The following is a 16,641-nucleotide window of genomic DNA, read 5'->3' as shown; positions in this document are numbered from 1 at the left end:
CTCCCTTTGGGAGGTGACCCTGGTGACCCTGCTGTCCGGCTGGGCAGCAGCTTTGCTTTTGTTTCAGCCCGCAGTGCCCAAACTGCCGCTGCCGTCCTTGTTTTCAGGATCCGGCCGCTTTTTGTTTTCCTTTTTCCAAGCGCTGCTGAAACGCCAGCTTGAGTTCTCCGTGACCATTAAGATGGATGTTTCATAAACGCCCCAGTCCTTTTACTGACCTGTGAGGTGACCTCGGCCGGGTACAGCAGGTGGCTGTGCTGCCCTCTCAGCGATGCTCCCCGTGTGCTTCCTCCGCAGGTGACCCCGGCCGCGGGCAGCAAGCTGAAGCGCCCCACCTTCCACTCCAGCCGGACCTCGCTGGCGGGGGACACCAGCAACAGCTCCTCGCCAGCCTCCACGGGTGCCAAAACCAGCCGGGCAGGTAAGCTGGGGGCTGGGGCTGTTCCTGCTTAATTTGGGAGAGCAAATACCAAGTACCCAGGGAGCCTGCAGCAAGGGGGGGAACACTGGGGCGGTGCTGCCGTTCTGCGTGCCGGTGCTCACGGGGCTCTGGGCTCCCCCCGCAGATCCCAAAAAGACAGCCAGTCGTCCCACCAGCCGTGCCGGGAGCCGCGCGGGCAGCCGGGCCAGCAGCCGGCGGGGAAGCGACGCCTCCGATTTTGACCTGCTGGAAACGCAGTCGGCGTGCTCGGACACTTCGGAGAGCAGCGTAGCCGGCGGGCAGGGCAGCTCGCGGCGAGGCATGGCGAAACCCTCCAAAATCCCAACCATGTCCAAGAAAACAACCACTGCCACCCCAAAAACTCCAGGCCCCAAGAGATAATACTGTACCCACGCCCTCCTGAAAGAAAGAAAACCCAACCTGTGTCCAATTTTTAACCCTACTACGTACATTGGATGTATATTTATTCTAAATGGGAGAAACTATATTGTTAAAAGTGTAAAAGAAAGTTGTGTTATGGAAGCTGCCTTATTTGTTTTTTTCCTTTTTTGTAAGTTACTATTTTCATGTGAATATTTATGTAGATAAAAATTGCCTCTTGGTGACCCCTGTTCAGAGAGGGGCCTGGAAAACTGAGATGTGGGAAGGAAAAAAAAAAAAAAAAAGAAAAAAAAAAGGAAGCAAAAAAGGTCAAGATGTGAAAGTGTAAAGAAAAACTAAACTATAAATAGGATTTCTGCGCGGTGCAGGGTGTGAACCTGCTTTATCTTTTAGGATTGTTTCCTAAATGCATCTTTATAAACTTAACTTGCTGTCTCAGCAAGGTAAATTATATTTAAAAACAAAGACCTGAATCCTACAGTGTTCAAGGAACTCTCTTTTGTAAATCACAGATACCTCAAGCAGAGAAACATGAGGTGAGGGGATTTGGGGCTTATGTTTCCATTTTTTTAAAGCTATGTGATTTTACCTGAAGAAAGCGGAGTTTGACAATAAAATTTGCACACACTACAGCTAAGGTCATTATAACTGCTGTCTTTAAAATACTGTCCCGGCAACTTCGTTTTTAAAGAACAAAAATTGCTGATGGGTTTGGGGAGGGGGTTCACGATAACGCTGTCCAGAAGAGAGCACGCTGGTAAGATTGCAGGTTTGGATCACAGACACATCCCTTAGCGGTGGTGGGTCCCGCGGGTTAGAGGATTCTTCTGGATTGATGGCCTAAGAGACGACCACCTTGTTCCTTACAGGATTGCTATTTATCTGCATCTCTTTTCCTATTTATTATTTAACTGGTCATTCCACTTCCAACCAGGCTGAGATTGATGTGACCTCTGCTCCTAGAAGAAATCTGGACTTACACGCACAGTTGCTTGTCCTTGAAATGAGTCTCACCAGCACACTTGCTACAAGTCCTGTCTGGCTTTTGTACGCTACTTTTTCTTTGTAATAAAATCGAACTGACCAAGTGACCAGGAGCTGGGCGGAGGGAGAGGGCTCAGCGGAGCCCCTGTATTTATTAAATATTGTTCCTCCGGCTCTGACCGTGTTGCTGTGTGATTCTCTCAATTGGTTTAAATTGAGGCAAATCTGAAGCTCTACCAATGAATTGTTTAAAAACCAGACACATTTTTGTATTAAAATTGCTTGCGGTAATAAACAATCTTGCCTCCTACTTTATTCCAGAGTCTCAGTGTTTGAGTCTGGGTGAGGGAGCTGTCCCGCACGCCGCCGTGCCTCCACCTCGCAGCAGCCGCAGGGCGCCTGCACGCAGCTTCCCTTGCAGAGCGGCGCAGGGACCGGCTTCACTGCCAGCCCCTGAACTGGGGGGGCTCTGGGGGCTGAGGTGTCCTTGCGCCAGGTGTGTGGGTGCCTGCGGGTGAGGTGGGTGGGTGCCTACTGCATGCTGGAGTGGGCATTTGCCAGCGGGATCGCCTGGATGGGTGCTGGGGAGGTGGGTGCCCAGCGAGGTCAGCACCCAGGAGAGGGCACGGGGGGGTGCCAGGCACGGCAGCAAGAGAAGTCGGTCCCCGTAGGGGTGGGAGCAGGGTGAGGGGTGCAGTGTCCATGGGGTTGGGTGCCCGTGGGTTTGGGTGTCTGGGGTTGAGTTCCCGTGGGCTTGGGCACCCATGGGAGGATGGTGCTGTGGAGTTGGGTTTCTGGGGGTCGCTGCCCATGGGTTTGGGTGTCTGGGGGTGGGTGCCCGTGGCTTTGGGTGTCTGGGGGGGGTAACCCGAGGCTTTGGGCACCCGCAGCGGTGAGCATCCCAGGGCCGGGTGCCCGTGGGGGCGGCTGCCCAGCGGCGCGCCCTTTGCCCCGGGGGCGGCCGGGCGGGGAGCACCGGGGCCGGGGCGGTGCCGCCGGCGGGCCCGTCCCTTTCCCTCGCCCCGCCGGGGCGGACCGGGGCCGGGACCGGGGCCGGGGCCGCTCGGGGGCCGCTCCGCACCGCACCGGGGCGGCGGCGGCGGGGGCGGGGGGTGGGGGGGCGGCCCGGGCGGCGGCGGTGCCATGGGGCCGGGGCGCGGGGCGGCGGCGGGCCGGGGGCCTCTGGGCGCCCTGGCGCTGCTCTGGGCGGCGGCGGTGCTGTGCCAGCTGGGCAGCGGCAGCGTCCTCCGCCGCCGCCTCCACGCCGCCGGTTTCCTCCAGCGGCGGCTGAGCGGCGGCGAGCGGCGGGACGTGCAGCGGGAGATCCTGGCCGTGCTCGGGCTGCCCGGGCGGCCGCGCCCGCGGGCCCCCGCCGCCGCCCGCGCCCCCGCCGCCGCCGCTCCGCTTTTCATGCTCGACCTGTACCACGCCGTGGCCGGCGAGGAGGAGGCGGAGGAGGAGGAGGCGGTGTCGCGGCCGGTGCTCACCGGGCTCAGCACCCAGAGCCCCCCGCCCGGCAGCGTCGTCAGCCGCGCCGACACCGTGGTCAGCCTCGTCAACATGGGTGAGCGCGGCCCCGGGGGGCGCGGAGGGACCGGGGAGCACGGGCAGGACGGTAGAGGAGGGGAGCGCACGGGAGGGAGCCGAGACGGGAGGAGCGGGGCGCACGGAGGCACCGGGGCGCACGGAAGGACCGGGGGGTACTGAGGGACCGGGGCGCACCGGGGAGCACCGAGGGACCGGGGCGCACTGGGGCGCACGGGAGCAGCCGGGCTGCACGGGGCGCACCGGGCGCGGACACCGTTGCGCCGGGGGGGAACAGCACCGGGGGTCCCGGGGAGCGGCGCAGTGCGGGACGCGCGGCACCCGCTGGGCGCACCGCGGCGGACCGGGCAGAGCCCCCCCGGCCCGGCACGGAGCGGGGCTGCGGCGGCCGCGTTACCGGGAGCGGAGCCGGGAGTGGAGCCCAGCGCCTTGCAGCGGGTGCCCGGCTCGGCCGTCGGGGCTGGCGGCGGCACCGAACCGGTTGCACCGACGGCCGCGAGCATCCGTCGCTCCCGGGGTGCTCTCCCGGTGCCTCCCTGCCCACAAAGCCCCTTCCGCACACAGCTCGGTCCCGTAGCGGCGGGAGGGGGCTGCGAGGGGCCCGGTGGCCGCGGGCTGGGGGCGTGCGGGGCTCGCTCGGTCCCTGCTATGGACGGCCCAGAGTTGGGGGGGGTCCGAGATTTCCCCAAGCGGCAGCCACCTCCTGAGCCTCCCCCGGCCCCCCCAGCACGCTCCCCACCATAACGAAGCTGCGAACCGACGGTGCACACGGAGCGGGACGTGCGGGGGGCAGCAGCAAAGGGGACGCAGTGGGACACCAAATCCCGGCTCAGAATAAAATCCTCAAGGTTGCTAATTACTGCTGGAATCCCGTCGGGCTGGTTACAGAGCAGTGCCGGGCTCCAGAACCGTCCCATTGCCAGACAGCTGCGAGTGGCAGGGAGAGCAGAGCCGTTTCCAGCCGGCACCCCCGGGGCCGTGAGCACTGGGACAACTGGGGTCCCACTGGGGCAGGCTGAACAGGCGGGATGCCCAGCCCAGGCTTTTGGATAGGCAGCTTTTCCCTGCCGCTGCTCTCTGCTTTAAGGGGTGTCCATGTGGGCATGTGCCCCTCTCCAGGCATCCCTGGACAAGCACGAGGCTTTTGGGGGGGCATCTGTGCCAAGGCAGGGGCAGGAGGTGTCTGCAGGCACAGGCGGGGGGCTCAGCACATCAGGGGCAGCCAGGACCAGGGGAGCTGGATGCTGGGGCATCAGATCCCAGCTCCCCTCAACATGAGCACCGAAAAGTGCTTTAAAATGAACAGGTTTGGCTACAGGCACAGCCGGTGGGTGCCTGGGAGGAGCGGTGCTGGCCCAGGGGTGCCCACGCCGCTCCCCTTCCTGGTGCTCCTGGAGCAGCAGGGAGAGCTGGGGCGCAGAGTTTCAGCCTTCAATTTGAATGGCTTTGAATTCTGCGGCTTCATGAGTCCCTTCATGTTAATTAAATAATATATTTTTTTTGTGGGAGAAGGCTAACTTTAATTTGCATGCATAATTTTTTGCACAATTATCCTGATGGGACATGCAAATGGGGTAAGTCAGCGCTCCATTAGGCACCTGGACCGCTCTGCTCCCACCCGTGGAGCTCTGTGTGAGCCGGGCATGTGCGCGGCTCCCAGCGGCACGCCTTGGGAGGGGGACACGCCAAAATCCCTGGCACATGAGCCTGTCCCAGTTCGGCCAGGCAGTGCCTGTGCCTGCCGGCCAGGGCAGGACACACAGCCGGGGGCTCAAGCCCCTCCAGGCCATGCTGCGTGGGGCAATGGGTGGCGGTGGCACCTTGGCCACCTTCGGTTGGGTTTGGTGGCCACGGCTCTGCTCGTCCCAGCCCAGCTTTGGGAGCTGTCCCGGCCCCGGGCTGGGCCATCACGGGCTGAGATTGCAGCAGTGGGATGTGCCCCCGTGCATGAATGGGTGCTGGTGCTCTGTATGCTCTGTGTTCACAGACTGGAGCAGGAGCCCAGCTGCATTTGCAGTGCTTGGGAGAGCTCCTAAATCTCTCCCTGCTTAGGAAAGCCTCTGGAGGTTATTTTTTTCCTGCTTGCAAGTGAAGGACAGCATCTTCCTTGCATCTCCTTTAAAATTATTTTAAGATTCAGCGTACTTGATGTGGTTGAATATCCTGGCATTTCCTTTTAATTTAGTGTCTGAAATGATCATGGGGACCATTCAGGGCAGCCAGGACTAGTAATTACGACTGATGCGCAGTTTATAGAAACACCGCGCACACAGAAGGTTTGCAGGGAAGAAGTGCAGCTAAAAATAAGGTGGGGAGCGAGGAAAAGGCGTCCCCATCGCCCCGCGCCTGCCAGCCAGGAGGGGAGCGGGGGCGCAGGGCTGGGCACGCAGCGGGGCTCAGCACGGCAGGAGCTGGACGGCTCTGCTGCCATTTTATGTGGGTTTATTTGCTTTTCCTATTATTTAGGGGTGGGGGGGTGCACAAGGCATGGCCGTGACGTTCATGGCTGGGGAAATACACAGCAGCCCCGAGGGGTGAGACGGTGCCGGCAGAAGGAGGGGGCACGGAGAGCAGGAGCCTGGGCTGGGTTTTTTTAGCGTCCCATCCGCAATCCGGATAATCCGCCCACAGGTAATTGCGGGGTGGCGGCGCGGCTCAGCCACCCTCGAATCAATAGCCGGGTGCCCAGGCTGAAGGGGGGCCCCGTGCCCGTGCCCCCCCACCAGCAGCAGCCGTCCTGCCTGGGTAAAAAGGGCACCGGGTGCTTTCGGGACACGGCGCCTGCTCCCCCATGGCCGGTTCATCATTTTGCACACATTTATAGCTTTGCCAAGGACAGACCTCACTGATATCAAACCGTGCTGCTGTTTGCTCATTGTCCCATCCCCATCACCTTCACCCTGCTGCTCTACGCCCCCATCAGCACAAGGGAGGACAAATTTTGGCCCTGCCCTTCCGAGGCTGTGCTCCAGCAGCCGGTGCAGGGGGCACGAAGCTTTGCCTGCCCCCTCCCCGCTGCAGGGCAGACGCCTCGCCCGGAGCTGCGTCCTTGTGGCACGGGCACAGGGAGCACCTCGGTCCTGTCTGAGAACTGCCACTGCCCTTCCCTGGCTGCGTGGTCATAAATCAGGTGGGGTGAATTTAAATGATGCTGGTAAAGCCTCAAATTGCATCTGCTCGGTGTGTTTGAAGACCTCAGGGGGGGCTTTATGAGCCCCCGCTGCATCGCTCATTGCTCCCCGCGGGAAGGGAGCTGGGTTTGAGAGGGCTCTGCCCGTACCTGGCTACAGGCACTGCTGCCACGTGTGGTGATGGCCTGGGAGAACACACGGGGACCGCAGTTCAGTTCTCCGGGTTCCCTGAGGATGTCACCAGCCGGTAACAGGGAGAAACCCAGCCCCGGTGCTTTGCTGTGGCCGTGGGCAGCCGGTGAGGGACCTGGGTGACCCAAAGTGCCCGAGGGGCACCAACCTGGGGCTGGGGCCCCACGGGACCTCACTCCAGGTGCTCACCAGCTGCAGGGGGGGAGATGACAGGGACTGCTCAGTTTTTTCATGGGGTTCGAAGGGTTTTACAGGAGCAACGAGGCAGCAAATGCTCCAGCAGGACCTCTCCCAGCTGGGGCACATTCAGCTGCCCGCGGTGGCTCGGTGCAAGGAACGGAACCGCACAAAGGGCACCAGCGCAAGGGGGCTCGGCCAGCTGGGGGCCGGCACCCTCAGCCCCAGGGTGGCTTCCAGAGCCCACCCAGGGCAGTGGGGAGACCCCAGGCACCGCGGTGGGCTTGGGGGTCCCCGGTGTCCCTGGGGTGCGTGGCCCAAGACCCGGCTCCCGGTGCATCCCCGCGGCACCTCCCGCGCAGCTGGCGGCCGGCGGCAGCAGGAAGCTCTCTCCGCATCCGCCCCGGGCCGCCTGGCCCCGTGCTTTTTTTAAAACATAGCTTGTGGTGAGCCCAGTAGCTGGAGGGAATGTGGTGTCCTGTTTTGTTTTCAAAGCAAAAACGGAGGGAAAAAAAAAAAAAGACGGAAAGATCCGTGGATGCGTAATTAAAATCTGAGCGTTCGGTTTGAAGAGAGTCACTCCGCTGCCCCCACGTATAGGGGGGGGGTCAGCTTTGTGGTGTGGTACGTTTGGGATGTTCCCCCCCCGGAATTGGTTAAAATTTGCATTTAAACATGTCCGTTTAATTATTTATTTGTGTGTTTGTTTGGTATAAGTGAGCACCAGCTCAGATTTGTTGCAGTTCTCTTACGCCTGAAGCAGGAGGAGCTTTAATCACTTTAATTACGTTCAGTCATGGCAGTCTGGAACATTTTTAAAGAACAATTTGAAGAAAATAATTACATATTAGTGAAACCGTGTGGGGATGCCTTACCGTAAAGGAACACGGTGTGTTTGTTCTTTACGGACATTTAAAAAAAAAAAAAAAGTTTCTTTTCCCAAAAAGCACCAGATTTCTGCAGAAAGGAGACACTCGGTAGAAAGCGAGGGTTTGTTTTTACAGAGCAGTTGTGTGATCAGTCAGAGAGGTGGGAACCTGCAGCAGAGCTCGGTGGGGCAGGGCACGGGGTCAGTGGGGTTTGTCCCTGAACTGGGGGGATGTGGGGCTGCTGGGACCCGGGGGCTGTGGGCTCTGGGGGCTCCCTGACCCCTCTGCTCTGCAGTCGAGCAGGACCGGGACACCTCCTCCCCGAAGCCGTACTGGAAGGAGTTCAGGTTCGACCTGACGCAGGTGCCCACGGGCGAGTCGGTGACGGCCGCTGAGTTTCGCATCTACAAGGCGCGGGGTGCCACCCGCCACGCCAACAGCACCCTGCACATCAGCATCTACGAGATCGCAGCCGAGCACTCCAACAGGTGCGGGACGGGAACGGGGACAGGGATGAGGATAGGGATGGGATGGGGATGGGGACAGGGATGGGGCCCCCAGCCAGTGCCGGCTCTGGCACTTGCCTTTCCCAGCGCCGTGGCAGTGCCGAGGGCAGCAGCCGTCCTGTCCCACAGCCGTCCCATCCCGCAGCCGTCTGTTCCCACGGCGTCCCCGGGCAGTGACACACCCGGCGTTTCGGCCGGGCGGGGAGGGCGCTTCGCTTTTCCCAGGGCAGCTGCCAGGGTGTCACCGGCACACACGGCACGGCCGCGGGCACCGTCCTGACCCCGCAGCGCCGGGATCTGCACGGGCACGGACAGCGGGGAGTCATTTCCCTGACCGGCCGTGGGCTGCCCTTGCCTTTGGGTGCTGTTACTCACGGGTTTCTTTCTCCCCGTTTCCCAGGGAGTCTGACTTGTTCCTGCTGGACACCCAGGACCTGCGCGCGGGGACCGAGGGCTGGCTGGTCTTCGATGTCACGGCCGCCAGCAACCACTGGTTGGTGGATCGGAAATACAACCTGGGCCTGCGGCTCTACGTGGAGACGGATGATGGTAAGCTCAGCTGCAGTGTTTGGGGCCAAATCCCCAGGAACAGCAGCTCCCGTTAGTGAGGGGTGGGTGGCAGCAGGGCTCGGCTCTGCAGTTGTGGTCCCACCTGCGATGGAGACCCAGCAGAGCTGCCCCTGCACTGCGCCTCCCTGCAACCTGCTCCTGCTCCATCCCTGCAGGGCTCAGCGTCGACCCGGGCTCAGCCGGGCTGTTGGGGCGCCGGGGGCCCCGCTCCAAGCAGCCCTTCATGGTGACGTTTTTCCGGGCGAGCAGCAGCCCCGTGCGTGTCACACGGGCAGCCAGGGCGCCCAGGAGGAGGCAGCCCAAGAAGACGAACGACCTCCCGCACCCCAACAAGCTGCCGGGGATCTTTGGTAAGAGCAGGGGGGCAGCCCCCAGCACGCAGGGTAGGAGGGGGCCTGGCCAAAAGCACGAGGCTCTGCTCTTGCTGCTGTGAAGGGCTCTTCTCTTTGCACCTTGTCCTTTCCGAAATCCCTCTGCCAGCCCTGGGGGGAGCACAGCGAGCAGTGGGGCCATTGGCAGATGGGGGGCACGGTGGGTCTGGGAGGGCACCCTTGGGGCAGCCTGCTTTTGTGGGGCTTTCTGGATGATGTTTTTTTTCATCATTGCCCTCATTTCGGAGCTGCCCCAGGAAGGCATCGCAGCCCTGGGGAGCCACTGGGGCAGGAGGGGAGCCCCAGCACTTGGGGCACTTGGGAACACCCCAGAGCTGTGAGCGGCACCAACTGGCACCTCCCCAGGCTGCGTCCCCTCATCCCAGTGGTGGAGCAAAACCTTCAGCCTGCTCTGAAGCTTTTTCCCTCCTTTGCAACAAGGAGGCTCCCTCGGAGTGACCCCAGCCACCCGGGCTGTGCAGCCCCAGGGTTTGGTGGTGCCGGGGGGCACCGAGCACTGACGCTGCCCGCCCTCTTCCCTGCAGATGACGTCCACGCCGCGGACGGGCGCCAGGTCTGCCGGCGGCACGAGCTCTACGTCAGCTTCCAGGACTTGGGCTGGCTGGTACGGACCCGCTCCCCCCGGGAAGAGCCACGGCCCCCACCCGGCCCCCGCGGTGATGGGCAGCGGTGGGAGCAGCGCAGCCGTGTGCCGGGACATTATGGCAAACAACCTGGCACAGCCTGAACCCCACAGTGACCCTGAACAACTCTTCATGTGGTCCTAAAATCCAAATAAGCCCGGGGAGGTGGCACGGGGGGTGCAGGTGCTGGAGGAAGGGGCTCAGCAAGCCCCCGGCTGCCCCAGCACAAACCCTTTTCCTTGCAGGACTGGGTGATCGCCCCGCAGGGGTACTCAGCCTACTACTGCGAGGGGGAGTGCGCCTTCCCGCTGGACTCCTGCATGAACGCCACCAACCACGCCATCCTGCAGTCCCTGGTCAGTGCCGGGGCTGGGTGCTGGGGGGGGGCAGCTCCCAGCAAAGCGTCTGGGGGTGCGCAAAGAGCTCGGAGCACGAGGGCTCTGCAGGGGCGGCTCGGAGGCAGGACAGGGAGGGTTGGGCAGTGCTGGCGAGTCTCCACTGCCCGGTTTTCTGCCTGGCACGCTCCCACCCATGGGAAGCAGCGAGGATGGGGCACAAGGAGGTGATTTCCCCGGGGTTAGCACCCCCTGGCAGCTGGGGGGATGCTCCAGGGGGGGCACCCGGTCCCGGACACCAGGAAGGGGCAGCGTCGTGCCTGGGCACCCTCCCTGTGCACAGGCTGCAGCTGAGCCCCGTGGCGTGAGGCTGCGGCACAGAGCCCAAGCGCTGGGCTCAGCATATTCCAAACAGGAAAGCTTTAATGCCCCATTTTCCCAAATCCACCCCGCATCGCAACCCGTGCTTTAATTTCTGGAATTTCCTGACCTGTGAGTGTTTGATTTCCCAATGGCAGAGTCACGCCGACTCTGGTGCTCGCGGTTAATTACAGGGAGTGCCGAGTCCTCGGCCGAGCCTTTGAAGGTGTCGCCTGGCGGGGTTCGTTTTTTTTTAATTTTTTTTTTGCATGAACGAAGCTGCCAGAGCCCCCCCGCCAGCTGCGGGCACCCACCCCTCACCTCCCAGCCCCGGGTTCTTCCCGAAACGGAGCCACTTGGGCGGACGTGAATCACCTGGCGCCCGGGGCCGGCCCTTCTGGGAAGCGCTGGGGACCAGGGCGAGCGCGCCGGGAGCTGTGCCAGCCCGGCCAGTGCTGCAAATAGCAGGGTTTGACAGCAAAACACCGGACTTCCGAGCTGGGAGAGCTCAGCTGGCCCCGCAGTAAATGACTCGCACATGTGGGGCGAGGCCGGGGGGGCTGCGAGCGCTCAGCAGCCCGCGAACCTCCCGGCACAGCGCGAGCATGGCACAGGGTGCCCCAGGCTCCTGAGGGGGTCCCAGGCTCTGTGTCTCAGTGCAGTGCAGAATTTGGGGGTGATGCTGAGCCCCAAAGGGGGGGCAGCCCTATTGCAAGCCTCCGTGCTGCCCCGAGGGGCTGCTTGCCTAGCGGAGTGTGAAAAGAGGCCAGGAATCCCAAATTGATGAAGGGGCTGCCCAGCCCGCACGGTGCCACGAGCCCCGATCCAATATAAACTGCAGCAAGGACTGCCAAGGGCTTAGAATAAATATTTTTCTGAAGCACTAGGAATAATCCCCCCATTCACCCGGGCTTTTTGCAGGTAAGAGCCGGGGCTCTTTGAAGCCTGCCCTGCGCTCAGGGCTCCTCTCCCCCCAGGTCCACCTGATGAAGCCCGAGGCCGTGCCCAAGGCGTGCTGCGCGCCCACCAAGCTCAGCGCCACCTCGGTCCTCTACTACGACAGCAACAACAACGTGATCCTCAAGAAGCACCGCAACATGGTGGTGAAGTCCTGCGGCTGCCACTGACCCGGCCCCGACACCTCCTGCGTGTGCGGGGGGCTCGCTCCCCGGGCTGGATCGTAGCAGAGCCCATCGGTAACAATACTGACACCCCACCACCTCCCTCCCCTCCCTTCCCCTTCCCAGACGTGGATGTAAATAATATAAAACGTTTATTCTCTTCCCACACTTAATGAGAGCCATCCCTGCCATACATGCATATATAGAAGTATATATATATATATAGGAAAGAGGATTTGTGGCTGGTGACGTGTCTGGCCCTGGCGGATGTGTTTTCCTCGGGCGCTGCTGGCTCAGAGGCTGCTGCAGCCTCCGGTGCTGGTGGGGGCAGATGGGGCTGGGGGGGCGAGGGCAGGGGAGGCAGCTCTGTGCCCGTGCACATTCAGCTAACCCAGCTCTAACCAGCGCCTCCACGTCCCTAAATGAAAACAGCGTCAGCCAACCCAGTAGCTGGCTGACTAACCCGCTCCTGTTTACTTAAAGTTCACAAAACTCAGCCAACGGGGGAAAAAAAAATCCATATTGAGCTACGACACTGTTATAAAATAAACGCCTAGTCTGGAAAATAAACACGTAGTTTCTCTTGCTGTTTGTTTTTTAATAAATGTCACGGCACAGCAGTGCTCTGTTCTGCAGACGGGATTTCGCAATGAAAAAATACTCACGATCAGCTAAAATTGTACCTTTTTGCTTGAAACGAAGCCCCGTGGAGGTGCTGAGACGCGGGCTGGGGCCGGGCTGCGTCTCCCTGCCTGGGTCGGCGGCTGCTTGTCGCGGGCTCGCAAGGGGCCCACGGCCACATGCCGCTATTTGCACGGTTATTTATTTGCTGTCTTCCAAAGGAAATGGCCTGGCCTGTTCCTCAGCTCAGGTACCTGAGGGACCTTGCATCACTACACAAATAACGGGCCTGGTTTAGCCACACGCAAAGGAAAAAAAAAAAAAAAGAGAGGAAGCCCAATATACCCAAATCACCCCCTTCCTGGTGCGTCTTTTCCAGTCCTTGTTCCCCCACTCTAAGAAATGCCCCCGGGACGGGACGGTGCTGGCCACGGGGCCGGGTGGCAGCAGGGACCCGTCTCCCCCCCGCTGCTGTGGGGGCAGGCTGCCCGGCACTGGTCCTGGCTCCGAACGCAGCAGCGATGGGATCAGCTCTGCTCTTCTCTCCTCGGCACGGGCAGCCTGCCCTGCCGCTTGGATTTAGGCACCAGATTTGAGATGAGAGCAAACATTTCAAAAGCAACGCCCATCCTTAGGTGGTGAGAATTCACCAGCTGGGGCAGGCCCTCGGTATTTTTAAAACTAGCTTTTATTTTTGTCAAACAGAGTCTTCACAAAGCCGATGGCAGGCTGACCCTGCCCCGTGGGGAGCACCAGGCGGCACAGGCGCGATTCAGCCAGGGTGGGCGCGTTGCTCTGGGCTCCCCGCAGCGCCGTCCGCAGGCACTTAGCGCCGAGCCTCGCAGGGAAAGTTGGGCAGAAACACAGGGGCTGGGGGCCAGGACCCCCAGCCTCCCCCAGCACCGGGGTCACACACACTCCCCGCAGTCAGAGATGATCACCTTCTGCTTCGGCTTCCCATCCTTGGTGCCCTGAGCCTTGAGGAGGAGGAGAGCAGGAATTAAGGGGAATTGAGGCTGCGGGCAGGGAGCGGGCACCACCCTGCTGGGAAACCAACCTCGATCTGCCGCACCACGTCCATGCCCTCCGTCACCTCGCCAAACACCACGTGCTTCCCGTCCAGCCAGTCTGTTTTATCGCACGTGATGAAGAACTGGGAGCCGTTGGTGTTGGGGCCAGAGTTTGCCATCGACAGCAGCCCTGTGATCACAAAGCACAACATTACAGCCAGGGTGGGAGCAACGCGCTCTGCACGTGGGCCAGTTCTTAACCAAAACCCATTCCCAGGCCCTGCAAAACCCTGCCAGTTTTAAGAGGGTCTGCAAGCATCAAAGGAGGAAAGTGATAGAGAGCATTAATCTCTTTTCAGTCGTGGCAGTAGGAAAGCTGTCTGGAGCTAAGCCCGCTTGCTTTTTGCTACTTGTCAAATCTTGTAGTTACACTGCAACATCCCTCCTCTAAAATCCAACAGGAAAGCAGCTTTGAAACTCTCCACGATACAATAGTGGAAACTAACGGTGCATGGACAGAGAGTGCTGCACTTCTGCCTGCTGAACGCCAGAGGCAGCCTGGCTGTGCTGGAGGCGTTTGGCACAGCCAGGACAAGCTGTCCCTACCCGGCCCCGTGTGCTTGAGAATGAAGTTTTCATCATCAAACTTCTTCCCGTAGATGGATTTGCCTCCGGTGCCGTTGTGGTTGGTGAAGTCCCCGGCCTGGCACATGAACTGGGGGATGATGCGGTGGAAGCTGCTCCCCTTGAAGCCGAAGCCTTTCTCGTGGGTGCAGAGGCAGCGGAAGTTTTCTGTTCGGGAGAAGGGGCAGAGGTGAGCACAGCACCACAGCCTCAGCACCCGAGCGGCCGACCCGCTCCTCACCTACGGTCATGGGCACCACGTCGGAGCGCAGGAGGATCTGGATCCGCCCGGCGGGTTTGTTCCCGATCTTGATGTCCATGTAGACCTGGGGGTTGGCCCGGGCCTTCTTTGCAGGAGGCTCACCCTGGGTAGGGGAAGAAAAGACGAGCGGTGGTGCCCTGCTGCTCTGCCACCCGACGGCCAGCCCAGCCCCGCATCCCCAGCCGGCAGTGATGGTGCAGGCAGCAATAGCTCCGAAACTCCCCGGAGGCAACACAGGCAGCAGCAGTGAGCCCCAGGCCCCTAGGGGCTGCTGCAGGGCTGGTCAGAGACCTGTGTAAGTTTTTTGGGAACATGGGGGCTGCCTGGGGCCACCACTTGCTCCTCCTGGCTCCCACTTCGGGCAGCTGGCAGGACCTGGCAGGACGTGGCGATTCCCCAGACCCGTGACACACAGAGGGCACAGATGGCTCCAGCCATTCCTCCTACCTCCTGTGCCTCTTGTTTGGGTGCCTCCGTTCCTCCTTCCTCCGCGTTCTCCTCCAGAGTCTTCCCTGAGAACTTCTTCAGCCATTCGTCATCCGACCAGACTGTGACAGCCGAGGAAATAGTTGGTGCAGGGTGACAAAGCCCACGGCCACGTGTGACACACGGCTCAGGGCTTGGTGTGGCTCTGGCAGCAGCGGGATCGCAGCCAGGGCACAGGAGCATGCAGCTGGCACTGCCAACCAGGGCAGTGGGCAAGTACCCCACCACATGAAGAAATAAGGGACTGAGCCAGCAATTCCTCCAGGTAAGGCAAGCCTGATGGCTTCTCGCTGCCAAACACCCCGTGCAGGCATTGCTGGGCACAGCCTGGGCCCCCTGCATGTTTCGGACATGACCAGACATTCTGGTAGTGATGTCCAGCCCGGCATGTGTGCATGCATTTCATGTGCTCTGTTAGAGAGCGTGAGGGCAGCTGGAAGCACAGCCAACAGCACATCTGCCCGAGGGACCAGGGGATATTTTTGGTGATCAGGATGCTGCTCAGGCTGCCCCAATGCCTGGATGGGAGGCAGAGTGTTGGGAAAGCAGAAAGGCTGATGCACCAGACTCTGAACGTCCCTGGGGATTTCTCCTTGCCAGGGCACCAACTCACCCGGCCTGGATGATCCTTCTTTAATTCGCATTGGCTTGGCCAAGTTCACACGAATTGTCCTGCCGAAGAGCTCAGACTCATTCTGCAGAGGACAAAAGGAGAACAAAGCCCACCACAAGGTAAAAACTCACCAGAGCCCACAGATCCCTGCAGAAGCCAGAAGAAAACCGCTTGCTTTCTCTCCCTGCTTCCGAGCATCGGAGCGAGGGCCCCACAGCTTGGGATCTACACCAAGACTGCAGGCAGAGGTGGAGCAGGGAAGGGCACGATGGTGCTGGGTCTGATCCTGAGCAGCAGGGAGCCCGGCCCGTGGCACGCAGGGCCCACGCCGGGAGCATCGCCCTGCTCACATCCACGGAGAGCTGCTTTGGGCTCTGCCAGCCGCAGGGAGACCAGCACCAGGCGGCGCAGGAGCAGGCTCCGTACCATGTTGTCGATGGCTGCTGCAGCATCCTGCGGGAAAAGCAGAAGGGAATCGTTACAGACACTTCTTTTTCCCTCTAAAGGAAAGCCTCGGCACACACGTGCCCCTGCAGAACATCGCCAAAGGGCTGTTTTTCTATGCCCTGTATGCCCCAGGCTGTGAGAACCCACGGACCTCGCCGGGGCCGTATCTGAGGCAGGGTCTGGAAACACCTGAGGGGGTTTTCTCCCTGACCAACCCATCACAGCCGCCTGGGTAAGACCTTGCCCAGTGACACCAGTATTCGGGAGGGGAGAAAAGCCCCTGTGGGGGAGGCCTTGGGCAGATTCTGGGACCGCAAAGGAACAGCACCGCGTGGTGCCCACCAAGCAGAAACCCACAGGGAGCGACCGAGCCTCAGCCCAAGGGAAACCCGGGAGCTGTAGGTGACAGAGGGGACCCCCGGGCCTGCCATGACAGCAGCACCCAGCCCCGGACCCCGCGGGAAGGGGACGTGTCCCCAGGCTCCGCCGCCCCCTCTCCTCTCACCTCCGCCAGCTCGAACTCCACGAAGGCGAAGCCGCGGTGCTTCTCTGCGGACACAGAGCGCTCAGGGGGCGGCCGCCCAGCCTGCGGGACGCCCCCCCCCCGAGCCCCGGCACGCACCGGTCTCGTAGTCCAGCGGGATCTGGATGTCGGTGATGTCGCCGAAGGGGATGAAGGCGGCGTGCAGCACCTTCTCGTCCACCTCCTCCGCCAGCCCCCCTGCGGCCGGCACCGCGTTAAAGCCGAGACGCCCCCAATGCCCCCACAGGACCCCCGCAGCCCCAAACAGCCCCGCACAAGCCCCCCACAGCCCCACGCACCCACATACAGCACCCGCTTGGTGGCCGCCATTTTCCCCGCACCGCCCCGGAACCCTGAGGCGGCTCCGCCCCAGCGAGGGGCGGCCGCGGCCATTTCCCGGCAGCGGGGCCCGAGCGGGGCCTCCCCG

The 16,641-nt window shown here is 61.4% G+C and overlaps 3 protein-coding genes across 23 annotated transcripts in view; 2 read left to right on the top strand and 1 right to left on the bottom strand.

The window, feature by feature from the left end:
- The window catches only part of MACF1 (microtubule actin crosslinking factor 1), a 136,281-nt gene extending 134,159 nt beyond the window's left edge, over positions 1 to 2,122 (top strand). For all 20 annotated transcript variants that reach the window (XM_072027385.1, XM_072027378.1, XM_072027375.1 and 17 more), the window contains 2 exons: positions 298 to 421; positions 567 to 2,122. In XM_072027385.1, coding sequence (XP_071883486.1) covers positions 298 to 421; positions 567 to 823 — 381 coding nt within the window. In that variant the 3' untranslated portion in view covers positions 824 to 2,122. The remainder of the gene's footprint in view (positions 1 to 297; positions 422 to 566) is intronic.
- A 745-nt stretch (positions 2,123 to 2,867) lies between these two features.
- BMP8A (bone morphogenetic protein 8a) lies at positions 2,868 to 12,198 on the top strand. 2 transcript variants are annotated; one of them, XM_038167176.2, is made up of 7 exons: positions 2,868 to 3,371; positions 8,017 to 8,209; positions 8,628 to 8,776; positions 8,953 to 9,147; positions 9,714 to 9,793; positions 10,058 to 10,168; positions 11,429 to 11,567. In XM_038167176.2, the coding sequence occupies exons 1-7, from the start codon at positions 2,951 to 2,953 to the stop codon at positions 11,447 to 11,449; spliced, it is 1,170 nt and encodes a 389-aa protein (XP_038023104.2). In that variant the 5' UTR covers positions 2,868 to 2,950; the 3' UTR covers positions 11,450 to 11,567. The 2 variants fall into 2 exon arrangements, with proteins under 2 accessions (XP_038023104.2, XP_038023103.2); XM_038167175.2 differs by having other exon boundaries at positions 2,876 to 3,371; positions 11,485 to 12,198.
- Positions 12,199 to 12,919: 721 nt separating this feature from the next.
- Positions 12,920 to 16,637, bottom strand: PPIE (peptidylprolyl isomerase E). The gene is made up of 10 exons (XM_027443941.3): positions 16,514 to 16,637; positions 16,314 to 16,412; positions 16,197 to 16,240; positions 15,671 to 15,697; positions 15,245 to 15,326; positions 14,593 to 14,693; positions 14,125 to 14,248; positions 13,866 to 14,051; positions 13,307 to 13,449; positions 12,920 to 13,226 (listed from the first exon to the last, which is right to left on the bottom strand). Exons 1-10 carry the CDS (start codon positions 16,605 to 16,607, stop codon positions 13,158 to 13,160), a joined length of 969 nt encoding a protein of 322 aa, XP_027299742.2. The 5' UTR covers positions 16,608 to 16,637; the 3' UTR covers positions 12,920 to 13,157.
- Between the last annotated feature and the right edge of the window lie 4 nt (positions 16,638 to 16,641).

Source organism: Anas platyrhynchos, chromosome 24 (assembly GCF_047663525.1).
Source record: "Anas platyrhynchos isolate ZD024472 breed Pekin duck chromosome 24, IASCAAS_PekinDuck_T2T, whole genome shotgun sequence".
Lineage (NCBI taxonomy): Eukaryota > Metazoa > Chordata > Aves > Anseriformes > Anatidae > Anas > Anas platyrhynchos.
This window is presented reverse-complemented; position numbering and strand designations above follow the sequence as displayed.

Coding starts and splice junctions, on each gene's coding strand:
- BMP8A (XM_038167175.2), top strand. CDS start 2,951: ATGGGGCCGGGGCGCGGGGCGGCGGCGGGCCGGGGGCCTCTGGGCGCC. Junction 9,148..9,713: donor CAAGCTGCCGGGGATCTTTG/GTAAGAGCAGGG, acceptor TCTTCCCTGCAG/ATGACGTCCACGCCGCGGAC. Junction 10,169..11,484: donor ACGCCATCCTGCAGTCCCTG/GTCAGTGCCGGG, acceptor CTCTCCCCCCAG/GTCCACCTGATGAAGCCCGA.
- PPIE (XM_027443941.3), bottom strand. CDS start 16,607: ATGGCCGCGGCCGCCCCTCGCTGGGGCGGAGCCGCCTCAGGGTTCCGG. Junction 15,327..15,670: donor CAGCAGCCATCGACAACATG/GTACGGAGCCTG, acceptor TGTCCTCTGCAG/AATGAGTCTGAGCTCTTCGG. Junction 14,694..15,244: donor AGAAGGATCATCCAGGCCGG/GTGAGTTGGTGC, acceptor CGGCTGTCACAG/TCTGGTCGGATGACGAATGG.